Source organism: Dama dama, chromosome 33 (assembly GCF_033118175.1).
Source record: "Dama dama isolate Ldn47 chromosome 33, ASM3311817v1, whole genome shotgun sequence".
Lineage (NCBI taxonomy): Eukaryota > Metazoa > Chordata > Mammalia > Artiodactyla > Cervidae > Dama > Dama dama.
In genome coordinates this window covers 30,143,551-30,157,759 of record NC_083713.1, presented here as the reverse complement: position 1 = coordinate 30,157,759, position 14,209 = coordinate 30,143,551, and the positions used below count along the sequence as shown (strand labels likewise).

Below are 14,209 nucleotides of genomic sequence, written 5' to 3'. Positions count from 1 at the left end.
CCGCTCCAGCCATACGGCAGAACCTAGTCCAGTAAATGAGGACTTCACCACCCCCGCACTACACCTTGAATCTATACATCAACATTCCTGACTGGTAACCCCTTTTTAATATCTGTCTTTTTCTGCCCCTTTCAGTCTGAGAGTGCCCAAAGTATAAGTCCTGCTTTCTCTCCTCATCCTTAGAGATGGATGAATCTGCTTTCACATGCAAGAAAACTTAAATCAAAAAACAGCCGGTCTTCAGTCCTTCTGTTCTTCTCTATATGACCTTGGTCCAGCTCAGTAGATATTTGTCAAGTGGCTAGTCTAGACCAGGCTCTGTGAACCCCAAGTGCTCAAAATGCAAGGGATGGTTCTCTACCCCTGGGGAATTCCAAGTCTTATTTCCTCCACATCACGATGTCTCGCTAATTCCCATGGAGTAACTGGGACTGGTGAAAGCACTGGATGATGGCTGCTTGACATTGGATTCTTATTGCCAATGACCCTGGTTTCTTTCATTTTCTATGTACAGACATTTAAAACTAAATTATTATTGCAGGTAAACTAGCTCAGGTCCAATGTATATCTGTAAAAGTAAAATATCATTATTTCTGCTTAAAGAAAAAAGAAGAAAAACAGTCCCTGGCACTCCTGTCACTGGTGTACTGTCTGTGCGTAGAATCTCACAAGTGAGGTCAGCTGATGGGGGCTCCTGTGGTAACAAGTTTGTAATAGGCCCCTTTCTGAGCCATCAGTTCTTCGTGGGTCCCCTTTTCAACCACTACCCCCTGTGACATGACAGCAATGATATCTGAGTTCCGGATGGTGGACAGACGATGGGCAATGACAATGCAGGTTCGACCTTCTCTCGCTTTGTCCAGGGCGACTTGCACCGTCTACAAAGAGAAGATGGAAAGTTGGTACAAAGACATATATTTGTTCCCTGGTCCACTATTGCCTGAGTTCTGCTTCACACCACCTGAGTAACATCACTATATTCAGGGCTTGATATGAGAGAGAGGTTTAAAGAAATACTTGCTGAATGCAACACATCAATGACTTAAATTGCAGTCCACAGGCTGAAAAATTTCACTGAACCTATAATGAACCAAACTACGAGACCATGAAGTAATTTTACGTTACTCAATGGGCTAGTTTACTATTAATGAAATGAAACCAGGGAAACGATGTAAGGTAGCAGGTAGGTGGTCATTCCCTACCATTCTTCACTGAGGACAATTTAGCTGTCTCCAAAATGGAATCCTAATTTTTAAGGAATTAATTATAAATGGTAAATTTCATAATTGTGTTTTGCCCAATTGCATTTACTTTTATGCAAAATGCACATCAGAAACCACCTCTTACTTTGTTTTGTATGCTTCCCATCTGCTCTGCCACAGAACTTTAGAACTGTAAAATATGAAATGCCTAACAGATGGCCAGGATTATTTTATTTTACTTAAGATAGCTAATCATTTGCCCTTGAAAAAAAATGTCACCTAACCTAAACAATTTTAAAAACAATTCTTATTTTAAAGTTAAATTTTTTTTTATTTGAAGCAATTTTAAATCCTTTTTCTAAACTAATGTCTTTTGATTCCTCAAAGGAGTAGCCATTTCTACTGTTAACGAATCAGAAAATTAACAACACTACCATTTTATAAAGACAAATATTATAGCAAGAGACTCATTTACAATGGTCTAAGCCTTAGAAAATCAATACCTACCTTTTCACTTTCTGTGTCTAAGGCAGAAGTAGCTTCATCTAGTAGCAAGATTTTCGGATCCCGTACGATGGCCCGAGCAATAGCAATACGTTGTTTCTCTCCTCGAGAGAGTTGAGACCCCTGGGACCCAACATTAGTTTCATATTTCTGGAAAACATATGGTAAATTTGAGAACCAGAAGCATGCATGCTCCTGTGCTTTATGGAGCCCCCATCAATGACTCCTCAGGATTTGTTGTTTTGTGAAATTGTGAATCATTTCTATAAAGGACTTCAACTCCATCTAGGATCTAAAAAAAATATGACATTTGTGACCTTTCATGCTGGAAAACAAGGGGACTTTGTATCCTTTTCTCTGTATTCATTTTTTAATCTCTTTCTCCTTGTGTATGAGATCCTCCCTGATGTAAGATTCCCTGATTTCCAATCTCCTGTCTGGAATATCTTTCCAAGACAGAATGGTCCTAGGATGTCAGGACCTTTGGGAGATCTTCTCATCCATTCCCTTGTTGAGGTGGCATTGTTCTGGAATGCAAGCCTTGCTTTGAATTTCACTCTTGCTGTATACTAGCTCTGTGATCATGAACAAATTACTTTAAATTTCTGTGAGCTGCAAACTCACCTGAAAATGCAGATATTGATAACTAGTTCACATATTTGTAATTTTTATGAAATTATGGAAGAGAATCCCTTGCTGAATGCTTGTGTAAAAAAAGTTACATTCACAGAGTATTTACTGTGCATCAGGTATGTTACTAACTACTCTAGCCAGATTATCATTTAATGTTCACAGAAATAATTTTCTCCCTATCACCTATTTTTCAGTTTCTTTTCTGAAAATTTTTCAATTTCCATGTTTTCATTTTCTTTGTGATTGAACACCAAGAAAGACCATTGTTGGATGGAAAAATTTAGGGTCAATGTTACACTGCATTCAGACTTGGCTCTGGGAAAGTGAGGCTTACTCCAAACCAAGTGCAACTTACTCTACATGTATAGTAGTTGCTGCCAAGTAATGGAATGACAATGACAGTAATAACAGAAGCAGCTTTCTTTGTGTGGCTGTTTTGTATACTCTTTCATTCTAAGTTATCTTTTACCTTTTTGTAGAATGACTGAGTCTCAGAAAAGAAAAGTAGTTATCCCAAAGTTACAGAAATAACTTTACACTAGAAAGTGACATCACTTGGATTCAAATCAACGTCTGCTCCAAATCTCAGGATTTTTTTTTTTTTTCATTATGCTAAGCTGATATTCAGGGCTTCTCTAGTGGTTCAGACTGTAAAGAATCTGCCTGCAATGCAGGAGATCTGGGTTTGATCCGTGGGTGAGAAAGATCCCCTGGAGAAGGGAACAGCCACCCACTCCAGTATTCTTGCCTGAAGAATCCCATGAACAGAGCCTGGAAGTCTACAGTCCATGGAGTCGCAAAGAGCTGGACACAACCAAGTGACTAAGCACACACACGCAAGCTGCTGCTCAATGTGGTATTACTTTTTGTGCAACAAGTTCTATAACATACCTTGCATTGGATAATATAATACTGTTCAAAACTAAAGACTAGGGACTTTCCTGGCAATTCAGTGGTTAACACTTCACTTTCCAATACAGGGATTGTGGGTTAGGTCAAGGTCAAACAACCAGAACACAAACAACAGAGGCAATATTGTTACAAATTCAATGAAGACTTTAAAAATGGTCCACATCAAAAAAAATTTTATAAAGCCCGGAAGATTATGTTGATGAAGGACATTTATTTTGCATAAAAGGCTGAGACAATCCCAGGGCACTGGGGAATAAGTTGTGTTGCCTTTGACCTTCTCCTTGAACCACAGTCATAATGACTTTCTGGTCATTCTACCTCTCTCCCTCCCTGTCTCCCACCAGGAATGACTCTGCCTGGGTACCTACCTCTGGGAGGGACATGACAAAGTCATGCAGCTGAGCCTGCTTCGCAGCTTCTATAACCTTTTCCATGGGAATTTCTTTGGTGTTGTCTCCATACTTGATGTTGTCCGTTATGCTACAGGCAAACAACACTGGTTCCTGGGAAACGATTCCAATGTTTGAGCGGAGGAACTGGACGTTTACATTTTTGCTGTCATGCCCATCTATCATCTGCCAACAGAGGTGACAACCAGGGCACTGAATTTTAGAATTCCAGCAGTGAGGAAAGTTCATATCCTAGAGTTAGTGTTATGCAAGATGCGTGCTTTGCTCAAGAGACAACAAACTCAGAATTCTTGGAAATAAATTATGCTGCCTTTGACTTCTGGAGGTGGTGTCTGCCAGAAGCGGTGTCAAAGTTGTGATCAGACATGGTTTTGTTTGTTTGCTTCCCAAACGCTAGCTCTGCAGGTGGTATTAAACAAGAAAGGCACTCAAGACAGATCTAGTTTAAAAAACAAAAACTTCCTTTATCTTCTGGTGTAGCACATCCTCTCCAAGTATACATAATTGCTCAATTTTGAGACTCCATGGGTTATGAAGTGGGGTTTCCTATGTAAAGCTATTGGGCAATATAAGAATCAAACATGTTGATTTCAATGATACTAACCTCTGAATGATTAAAGATAATGAAGAAGTAAGTAAGAAAGGAGTACATTTATTCACTTGGTCAACCAACAGACAGATACAGAATAATCTGCTACAAAGGCACCATGCTAGGCAGTCTTTGGTATGACATAGGAAAAAAAATCTCTATTTTCTAGGAACTCATGATATATTTTTATGATTGAATAGCATCATGGACTCAATGGACATGAACTTGGGCAAACTCCAGGAGATAATGAGGGGCAGGGAGGCCTGGTGAGCTGCAGTTCATGTGGTTGCAAAGAGTAGGACACAACCTAGTGACTGAACATCAATGACAACAACACGATTTATTTAGGCAGTTGAGTACAGGAATTCAAACATCTACCATTTGAGCCCTTTCACTTAAAAGACCTAGAACAGTAAAAGGACAGTATGTCTGACATACTACTATAAAGTATTTAGCCCCATGATTTCAGAAAAAGATTACATTAAGTGGTATGAATATACTATATTTTAGATAATTTTTTGGCAGCATAAAACACAAACACTACTAGAAAAAGTATATGGCATTCCTCAACAATTAACCCTTGCTCCTCTTCCTTTATACATTTTCCATAGTACTTATACACTGCAAAGCACTAATAATTAAGTACTGGAACTGTTTGCTAATTGTTGTCTATGTGCGAGTATTGTAAGCTCCCAGAAGACAGAAGACATGCTTCATGCTCCTTAGAATTTCCCACAGGAACTAATCTGGGCACATCACAGGCACCCAATTAAATGCTAAAAATGTTGAATGCCTACATTTGTTAGCTTCCTTAAAAGCAAAGAGGATTTTTAAAAATTGCATTAAAGGTGGTATTTTTCTAACTGAAAAATGTCTGTAATAACATTTTACAATGATATAATAAAATAAATTGTGTCTATAAAATGCAAGGAAATATTTTTCTCTTGGGCAATGCTTTCTACCTGTGACCAGAACATTCACTGAGTACATTCAGAGAAATATGCTTAATATACATGTTAATGTTAAAGAAGTTGAACATGAAGGATTCGAATGCCTGCATGTCATGTAGTTCACAGTCTACCCAGGTGATGGTCATGAAAGATCTGACATTTGGTTAAATTGGATCCTCTCCTTTGCAGAGATCAGACCCCCAGTGCCATGTACTTTCTAGAGTCATCAACCACCAAATAATTTCAAACAAATAAAATCCCTATACCTAAAATTAATAAGAGAAGTGATTATAATCTTCAGATAATCAACTCTTACTCCTTATTTTCATAATTTCCTGGATTTTACCATTATCGGTTTGCTTGTTTCCCTGTTTTGCTTTATGCAAAGGAAATTTTAGTTACCTCTTTCAAATTTCCCTCAGCATTTCTCCTCATCATGTTATCTATCCTCATTGCAAAGACAATTACATTATTCAGGGATATCAAAAAGTCTTTTTTCAAAATATGTGGATTAAATCAGACCCACACCTCTGAATCATTTCTTAGAAAACTACTTACAGATGCACTCCAACAAAATAAGAGGGGAAGCTAAAGAAAGAGGAAAATACATGAACTAGGAAATAATGGATCTAATCCAAAAGATACTGTGGGAAACTCATAGATTGACAATTGTTTAACATATATAGGATGTAATTAGTCCGGGCTGTGGCAGAAAGAAAGGAAAGAACCAGGTTCCTCAGAGTAAATGTCAGTATAGAACATGGGAAGAACCTAAAGATTTTATAAAGGCAGAGAATACAAGAAAAAAAGAAAGTCTTTCAGAAAAGCAAGAAAGGAAACTGTGATGCTAGTGTACCTCACTACTTAACTATGTGATGAACAATATTTCCATAGCCATAATAAAAGTTAATAGATTTTCAACTTTTAGAATCAGCCTAGAGGAAAAGCATGAAAGACAGTAAATAGCATAAATAAAAAGGAAGCATTTTATATTCTTGATAAAATAAAAATGTAGCTATTAGGGATTGAGTGGCAAAAAAAGGGGGCGGGGAGGAAGAAGTAAAAATAGAGGTAGAGTTGCTAATCTCATCTTAGAAAATGAGAATTCAAGAGATGTTATCTACAGGTGATGGAAAAGCAACAGAACTGTATTAATTAAATTTACAAAAACAGGAGCTTTTAAAAGTAATATAACCATATTGGGAGGAGGTGGGTCAAAGGAGGGGAAAGGAGGAGGGTAAGCTTAATTTCCATCTCTTGCGAATAAATCAACAGAGGGTCTAAATTTGTTAAATCATGAAATAGCAACACGTGCATATTATTTAGGGACACTGAGGTAATTGTTGGGAGATCTAAAAACATCAAGTGATTAAAAATAGTTGCCTTTGAGCAGAAAAAGGGGGGTGGGGTGGAAATGGTGGAATAAATGTTGATTTTGTTTTGTTTTGCTGTGTTTTTACAAATATTTCTTATTTTACTTTGTACTCCTCTGCATATATTATTTGGAAAGATAGAAAGGAAAAAGAAAAGAAGAGAAAGAAATTTTGTGGAAATTAAGCAAAAAAGCAAGCCACCAATTTTTCAAATATCTTTACCAAAGATTTAAGGCACATGACTACCAATTTGAGACCCTCATAATATTTAGACTTTAGCTTATTGAACCAGGATTGTCTCAGATTTTTAATATTAAATTCCCTTTCTAACTCATTTATCATTTTGTTTCTCATCACCCCCACTTTTTCTGTTCCCAGTCATTAGTTTCCTGATTAGTCTGCACTTTCTGCCCCATTTACAGGTAAGTGAATGCTTCTATTAAGTGCACTCATCTCCAGCTTTGCAGTTTTCTTTGCCTATCTGGTCAGGAGACCATCTGGAACTGGGAAGAATGAATCTAACATTAGAAATTGTGAGGTAGAATCAGGTCAAGCAGCAAATGACTAGAACTGGAGAATACTGCCCAAGGCAAGCGCTTCAGAATAAGTCTGGTAAGGCACAACTTTGAAGACCCCCTTTTAGAAGTTAGAGATTCTCTGCAGAAAGCTAAATTCTCAAATGCATTTGCATTGCTTACCACCTTCCCTTGGTCAGGATCATAGAAACGTTCCAACAGCTGAATGCTGGTGCTTTTACCACATCCACTGCTCCCAACAAATGCCAGGGTTTTCCCTGGACCAACAGACACTGAAAGACCATTCAGAACTTGTACATCAGGTCGGGAAGGATATGTAAATTTACAGTCAACAAAGTCAATCTGTCCCCGGAAGTTGTCCTGTGGATGGAAAGATCAGAATTATATATTCTCCTACTAGAATCTAAACTGTTGACAATGCACCTAAGTCTGAGTTTTAAATCCTTGCTTAAAGATACCTTCAACACCAAGCTGCTAAAATGCAAAGTATAAGGACAGCAACTTAATGAAACAGCATTCTATTCCCTACTTTAACAGATGTAGAATACAGGGAGGGTGGGGCTTTGAATTTAAGGATATTTGATTCCCTGCCCTAACCTAAAGGGATTTCCTTGTCAGTCTTTGACGTTCTGCATGGAAGAGAAGAGAAGAGATGATTACATCACAGAAGCCAGTAACTATGCAAACTCCTACAGTTCTGTTCCTCTGAAAATTTAAAATAATAATTTAACACTTGAAATGACCTCCACAGAAAGTTACCTGACCCTGAATTGCAAAGGTGAAAACCTCCAGTTGTTCTATCTGACATGTGAACTCTAGAAATGGATAGACATTTAATAAACCTCACAGAGACTTGCCTTTTACTGAGCTGAAGGAGAAATTGGGCATTTGACCAATTTTAAGATTTCTGAATTTAGTTAACTTTACTGGGGTTTAGGTTGTTTTGCTCTCTTGAACATACTGGGATATTAAAAATCAAGCAAGGAAGATCTAAAAAGACACCTGTAGGGACTATCAATTAGAAAAATTGATATTTCATTAAGATCAAATTGATTTTCTCAGTGTCCACATGAAGGCATGTGGAACCCAGATAAACATGAAATAACTCAGTATTACTGGACAGGAGAAACTGGTTTTTCTACATTCCATAGCAGAACAGCAGTAAAATCAAGGTGATTGCACAAGTCTCAAAGACTTATAGCTTCATTCATTCTGGAACTAAGTGTGTTTTATAGTAACTGTGTATTATAAAACAAGTATTCACTAGATAGAATTGCCTTATTCAAATGCCAGCTTTATGAATAATTTTGATGCTAATATACTTCATTCCTTTACATTGATAAATCTACTATCTGCTCATTCTAAGTGCATATGAATGCACCCATATACTGCAGAATTTCGAAGCTAAGTGGTCTTAAATAACCAGCCCCAATGGCTGTTCAGGAGACACACACTGCACTCCTTACCCCCACCTCCAGTACTTACCCATCTTTCACCTGCACTGCTGTAGACCTTGATTGCGGGTCGTCGGTCCAGCAGTTGGAAAAAGCGAGCAGCTGAGATTTTAGCTTTGGCATAACTTGGTGTGTAAGAGGAGGCTCTCCCAAGAGCTGTCGCACTCAGGACAACTGAAGAGATCACCCTGCAATCAGACAGACACCCAGCTAGGAAGGGCGCACTGTGGTTGGTGTGGTGGCCTAAGAGGCCAGAGTTTGGGGGGGCCTAGTCTTGGAAAGGACTGAGCAGCCTTGAACAGGTCTCTTTAGACTTATCTGGGAATGGGAAGTTGGGGAGATGAACGCTGTTTAAGTTGTGTTCTAACAAGAAAGGGTGAGGTGAGGATGGCACAAGGGGGGTTCAAACCTCCAAACCCAGCTTCAAGTAGAGCAGCCTTTAAAAAAATTGTTCGAGAAAAAGAGTTCTTGGGGAAATAAAGAGAGTGGTTGAAAGATCACCAGATTGCCTTAGACTTTTTTATTGGGGCCGGTGAAAAAGTTCATTGGAACTTCTTCAAAGCTGTTATGGAAAAACCCAAATGAACTTTTTGGTCAATCCAATACAATGTGAACATTCTATGACTCTATGATCAGTGTGTGAAAGACATGATTGGCGATATAAGCATCAATTCTGTACCAAGCAGGCATGTAATTCATGCTTCAGACTGCATGAGAAAGATGTGATCGCCTGAATCCTTCTACTCATCCCAGCTTATGGACATTGTGAGTGCTTGTGCTGAGCTGCTTAGTCGCTCAGTTGTGCCTGATTCTTTGTGTGTTTTACTGCTGAGTTTATAAGCAGAAATGGCTTTAGGGCAGACCTGCAAACCTAAACATCTCCAGGATCCCAGTCTAAAGCTTAAAGCAATGACAAGCACCTGGAATAAAACAGGAAGTGATGGAAGGTCATCTTTCAGTTTTTAAACAGAAGCCAGAAATCGAGAGTTTTCTATAGTCTCTGATTTTTACATGTTGGCAAATAATTCTTCAAAAATCTTATCTAAACTAAATAAGTCAACAGTTTGTGATTTCCAATTTGGGGTTAGTAGCTCTAAATATGCAAAAATTTAGAAAAGAGACTTTCTGGCTGGTAGGGGGTGTCGTGGGGCAGAAGAAAAATTTTCCTTTATTTCTAGGAGAAGATAGATGGCAAGAAGACAGAACTGGTTCATGACTTGAGAACAGACTTTTACTAGGGCTGATTTTCCTAATGTCCTCCAGGGTTTTCTCAGACCATCTCCCCCTCATCTTTTCAAGGTCCTCCACCCCATCACACCACACTCATATGCATGTACACCCAGTTCCTTGGTACTCTGACACCCTCAGGCTCTGGAAATGTGAGAAACTGGACTCAAAGCTAATCTTCTTAGAAGAGCTTGTAGAAGAGCTATAAGAAAGGAACATGATTCCCCTGGCTGGGTCTTTGCTATCTCCACCTAGGAAGAGTCAGCTGGAGACTTGCCTTCTTAGCGAGAAGTAGCGTTCAAATAAAGTAGATCTATGAACAATCTTATTTTAGACTTCTAGGTTTTCTCAGCATTAACCAATATGGTAGACTGTGAAAATGCTTAATTAATCTTATTACGCTTACTCCTTGGAAAGAAAGTTATGACCAACCTAGACAGCATATTAGAAAGCAGAGACATCACTTTGCCAACAAAGGTCCACCTAGTCAAGGCTATGGTTTTTCCAGAGGTCATGTATGAATGTGAGAGTTGGACTATAAAGAAAGTTGAGCACCAAAGAATTGATGCTTTTGAACTGTGGTGTTGGAGAAGACCCTTGAGAGTCCCTTGGACTGCAAGGAGATCCAACCAGTCCATCCTAAAGCAGATCAGTCCTGGGTGTTCATTGGAAGGACTGATGTTGAAGCTGAAACTCCAACACTTTGGCCACCTGATGCGAAGAGCTGAGTCATTTGAAAAGACCCTGATGCTGGGAAAGATTGAGGGCAGGAGAAGGGGATGACAGAGAATGAGATAGTTGGATGGCATCACCAACTCGATGGACATGGGTTTGGGTGGGCTCCAGGAGTTGGTGATGGACAGGGAGGCCTGGCGTGCTGCGGTTCATGGGGTCACAAAGAGTCAGACATGACTGAGCAACTGAACTAAACGGAACTGAAATCTATACATCCCTTTGCAATATGACTTTTTACTCCTCTGTGATATTGGGACTTATAGTAAGAAATACATATTTGGTCTTCTGTCAGTTTCTGGCTTGGAGCTCCTAAAACTGTGGATTTTCCCAAATTTTGAGAGGATCAATGTGCCTTGTGTTATGTTAAGGAACTGGCTTTTCTAAAAACTCTGGATAACCTAAGGATGGGCTTCCCAGGTGGCACAGTGGAAAAGAATCCACCTGCCAATGCAGGAGGTGCAAAAGATGTGGGCAAGAGATTCAGGTTCGATCTCTGGGTTGGGAAAATCCCCTGGAGTAGGAAATGGCAATACATTCCAGTATTCTTTCCATGTAAATTCCATGGACAGAGGCACGTGACAGGATACAGCCCATGGGGTCCCAAAGAGTCAGACACGACTGAGCGACTAAGCACACACACACAACCTAAGGATGGGGCCTGGTTGCCAGGAGAGTCAACCATGTGATTAGAGAGATGGAACTTCAGTCCCTTCTCAGACCTCAGGGAAGGGAAGAGGCTGGATATTGACTTTGATTGATGCTCAATGATTTAATTAATCAGGTCTCACAAGATGAAGCCTCCATAAAAATCCCAAAGACAGAGTTCATAGAGCCCCTGGTTTGGAGAACATGTGGAGATTTGGGGAGAGTGGCATTCCTGGAGAGAGTATGAAAGCTCCAAGCCCTCCCCACACAGCACACCCTCTGGGTCTCTCCCATCTGGCTGTTTCTGAGCTGTGCTATGCTGTATGTGCTCAGTCATGTCCAACTCTTTGTGGCCCTGTGAGCTGTAGCCTGCCAGGCTCCTCTGTCCATGGAATTTTCCAGGCAAGAATACTTTAGTTGGGTGCCATTTCCTCCTCCAGGGGATCTTCCCATTTAGGTATTGAACCCACATCTCTTGCATCTTCCTGCATTGGCAGGCAGATTCTTTACGACTACGCCACCTGGGAAGCCCAATGAACTGGTAAAGTGAAAGTGAAGTCTCTGAGTCGTATCCGACTCTTTGCGACCCCGTGGACGGTAGCCCACCAGGCTCCACCATTCATGGGATTCTCCAGGCAAGAATACTGGAGTGGGTTGCCATTTCCTTCTCGAGGAAGTAAAATGTTCCTCTGAGTTCTATGAAACACTTTAGCATATAAATCAAAGCTGAAGACGATGTCATGGGAACCGTGAGTCTCTGGCTGGTTGGTGAGAAGCACAGGTGATGACCTAGACTTGCATTGGTATGGAGGATTGAAGGAGAGGCAGTCCTGTAGGACTGAGTCCTTAACCTGTGAGAGAATCCAATGCTACCTCCAGGTAAATAGAGTCAGTATAAACTGAACTTCAGGGCATCCATCCAGTGTCAGTGCTGTGTGATAGCAGTGTGGGCATAAAGCAGAAACATTTATCAGATCCTCTCATCAAAAGATGGGTTACATTCCTCTTTTCTTTGAGTCTGGGCTTTGTCGTATATGACTTTCTTTGGCTAAAGAGATATTAGAAAATGTGAGGCATGCAGAGACTTGGCAAGCACGTGCACGTTGGGGCTGGCAATCTCCTGTTGAACTTGTAATTCCAAGAGCACAAAGCAAAGAAAACAGGCTGCTAACGGGCCACATGGAGACAGAAGGCCACTCAGAAGCCTAACTGAATCAGCGCAGTCCAGAACTATCTGCCACCCTGAAAACCAACAGAATCTTTAAGGAATGATAAATTTCAGCTGTTTAAGACACCAAGTTTGGGATGCTTTAAATGGCAGCCACTAACAAATCAGACCAGACTATTCCTCCCTAGAATGTTGATCTTTTATGATTTTAGCCAGATATTCCTCACCTGAACACATAACTGAAATGGAGCCCTTCATTGGGAATTAAGTAACCTCCATATCTGTAGGAAGCAGAATTAGCAACAAATACGATGCACTGGGAAAAACCAAAGCAGAGTCCGTAAATATTCGCTTTTCGGAGGGCTGTCTTGTATGGCTTCTCCAGTTCTGCCTCAAACGCTTCTATAAACTGCCTCTCCTTTCCAATCCCAGCCACAGTACGGATATTACTGAGGGCTTCGTTTGTAATCTGAAGAAGGAAAAAGAGCATTAGAAATAAAAGAGCAGAGGTAACTACTTTCATGCCATTTTCAGTGGTTACATGGATTAGATCTAGTGCAAATGGCAGAAGGCAATACACATCACATCTTCTGGGAACACAAAGAAGTTGCTGGAAATCAACTTGACTGGACCCTGAGACATCCTATCAGTTCAAGTTCTACTCACTACTAACATAGGTCCGTCTAGTCAAGGCAATGGTTTTTCCAGTAGTCACGTATGAATGTGAGAGTTGGACTATAAAGAAAGCTGAGCACCGAAGAATTGATGCTTTTGAACTGTGGTGTTGGAGAAGACTTTTGAGAGTTCCTTGGACTGCAAGGAGATCCAACCAGTCCATCCTAAAGCAGATCAGTCCTGGGTGTTCATTGGAAGGACTGATGTTGAAGCTGAAACTCCAATACTTGGCCATCTGATGCGAAGAGCTGATTCATATGAAAAGACCCTGATGCTGGGAAAGATTGAGAGCAGGAGAAGAAGGGGATGACAGAGGGTGAGATGGTTGGATGGCATCACTGACTCAATGGACATGGGTTTGGGTAGACTCCAGCAGTTGGTGATGGATAAGGAGGCCTGGCATGCTGTGGTTCATGGGTCGCAAAGAGTCAGACACGACTGAGTGACTGAACTGAACTGAATTGAACATGGCTTCATTGCCTCTAATTGTTGAGGAAGAGAGGAGAGGGAGAAAAATGGCACAGAAGGCTCTCTTTATGAATTCATTTGAAACGTCCAAAATGGTTTCTTTAGATGTGTCTGAGACAGAAGATTTTTTCATAATATAAATTTAAAATATTAGATTCTATTTCTTAAAAATTATTCTGACAAAATATTATGTAAGAAAAATTAAGTATAAAGCTTATTTTTTAGTCTATACTATGAATTTGTATTTGTTTCAATCCCTACTCTAGGGTAAATAATTACTATTTCTGAATTAGGGTCCTATCCTAAAAAATGTACAAAAGTGGGCTACTTTCTACCATTGGCATACAAAATCCTTTTGGCTTCTGCCTACTTGGGCTATGTTAACTTTTCCTCTTCAAAGGGACAAACCTTAGTTGATAGTAAATTTATTAAAAGGGGAGGGTGTATATATGTGTGTGTGGATGATTTCTCGTCCCTGATAAATGTCTATGCCATCATCTCTTCACTTATCTCTGATAACCAGATTTAATTAGAACAGTCTTAAAAGTGCATAGCTGCAGCCTAAATGTATTCAAGATCTAAACTGTATGTATCTCATGGTTCTCTTTGGGAAAGATATTTGCCACAAGTCTAGCAGACACTGAAGTGTGAAAGTTAAAAGTGTGTGCCAAAAAGATGGTAATTCCTTTCTATGTCGGTAGTATGACCTGGAGAAATCATTAAGCTAA

At 39.9% G+C, this 14,209-nt stretch overlaps 1 protein-coding gene across 2 annotated transcripts in view; it reads right to left on the bottom strand.

The window, feature by feature from the left end:
• Positions 1-677: 677 nt before the first annotated feature.
• The window catches only part of ABCB11 (ATP binding cassette subfamily B member 11), an 80,909-nt gene continuing 67,377 nt past the window's right edge, over positions 678-14,209 (bottom strand). The window contains exons 22-27 of one of the 2 annotated variants that reach the window (XM_061135608.1): positions 12,566-12,807; positions 8,595-8,751; positions 7,272-7,469; positions 3,616-3,826; positions 1,710-1,855; positions 678-878 (exon numbers count right to left, since the gene is read on the bottom strand). In XM_061135608.1, coding sequence (XP_060991591.1) covers positions 678-878; positions 1,710-1,855; positions 3,616-3,826; positions 7,272-7,469; positions 8,595-8,751; positions 12,566-12,807 — 1,155 coding nt within the window. Of the gene's footprint in view, positions 879-1,709; positions 1,857-3,615; positions 3,827-7,271; positions 7,470-8,594; positions 8,752-12,565; positions 12,808-14,209 lie in introns of both variants that reach the window. The other variant, XM_061135609.1, reaches the window with a different exon arrangement.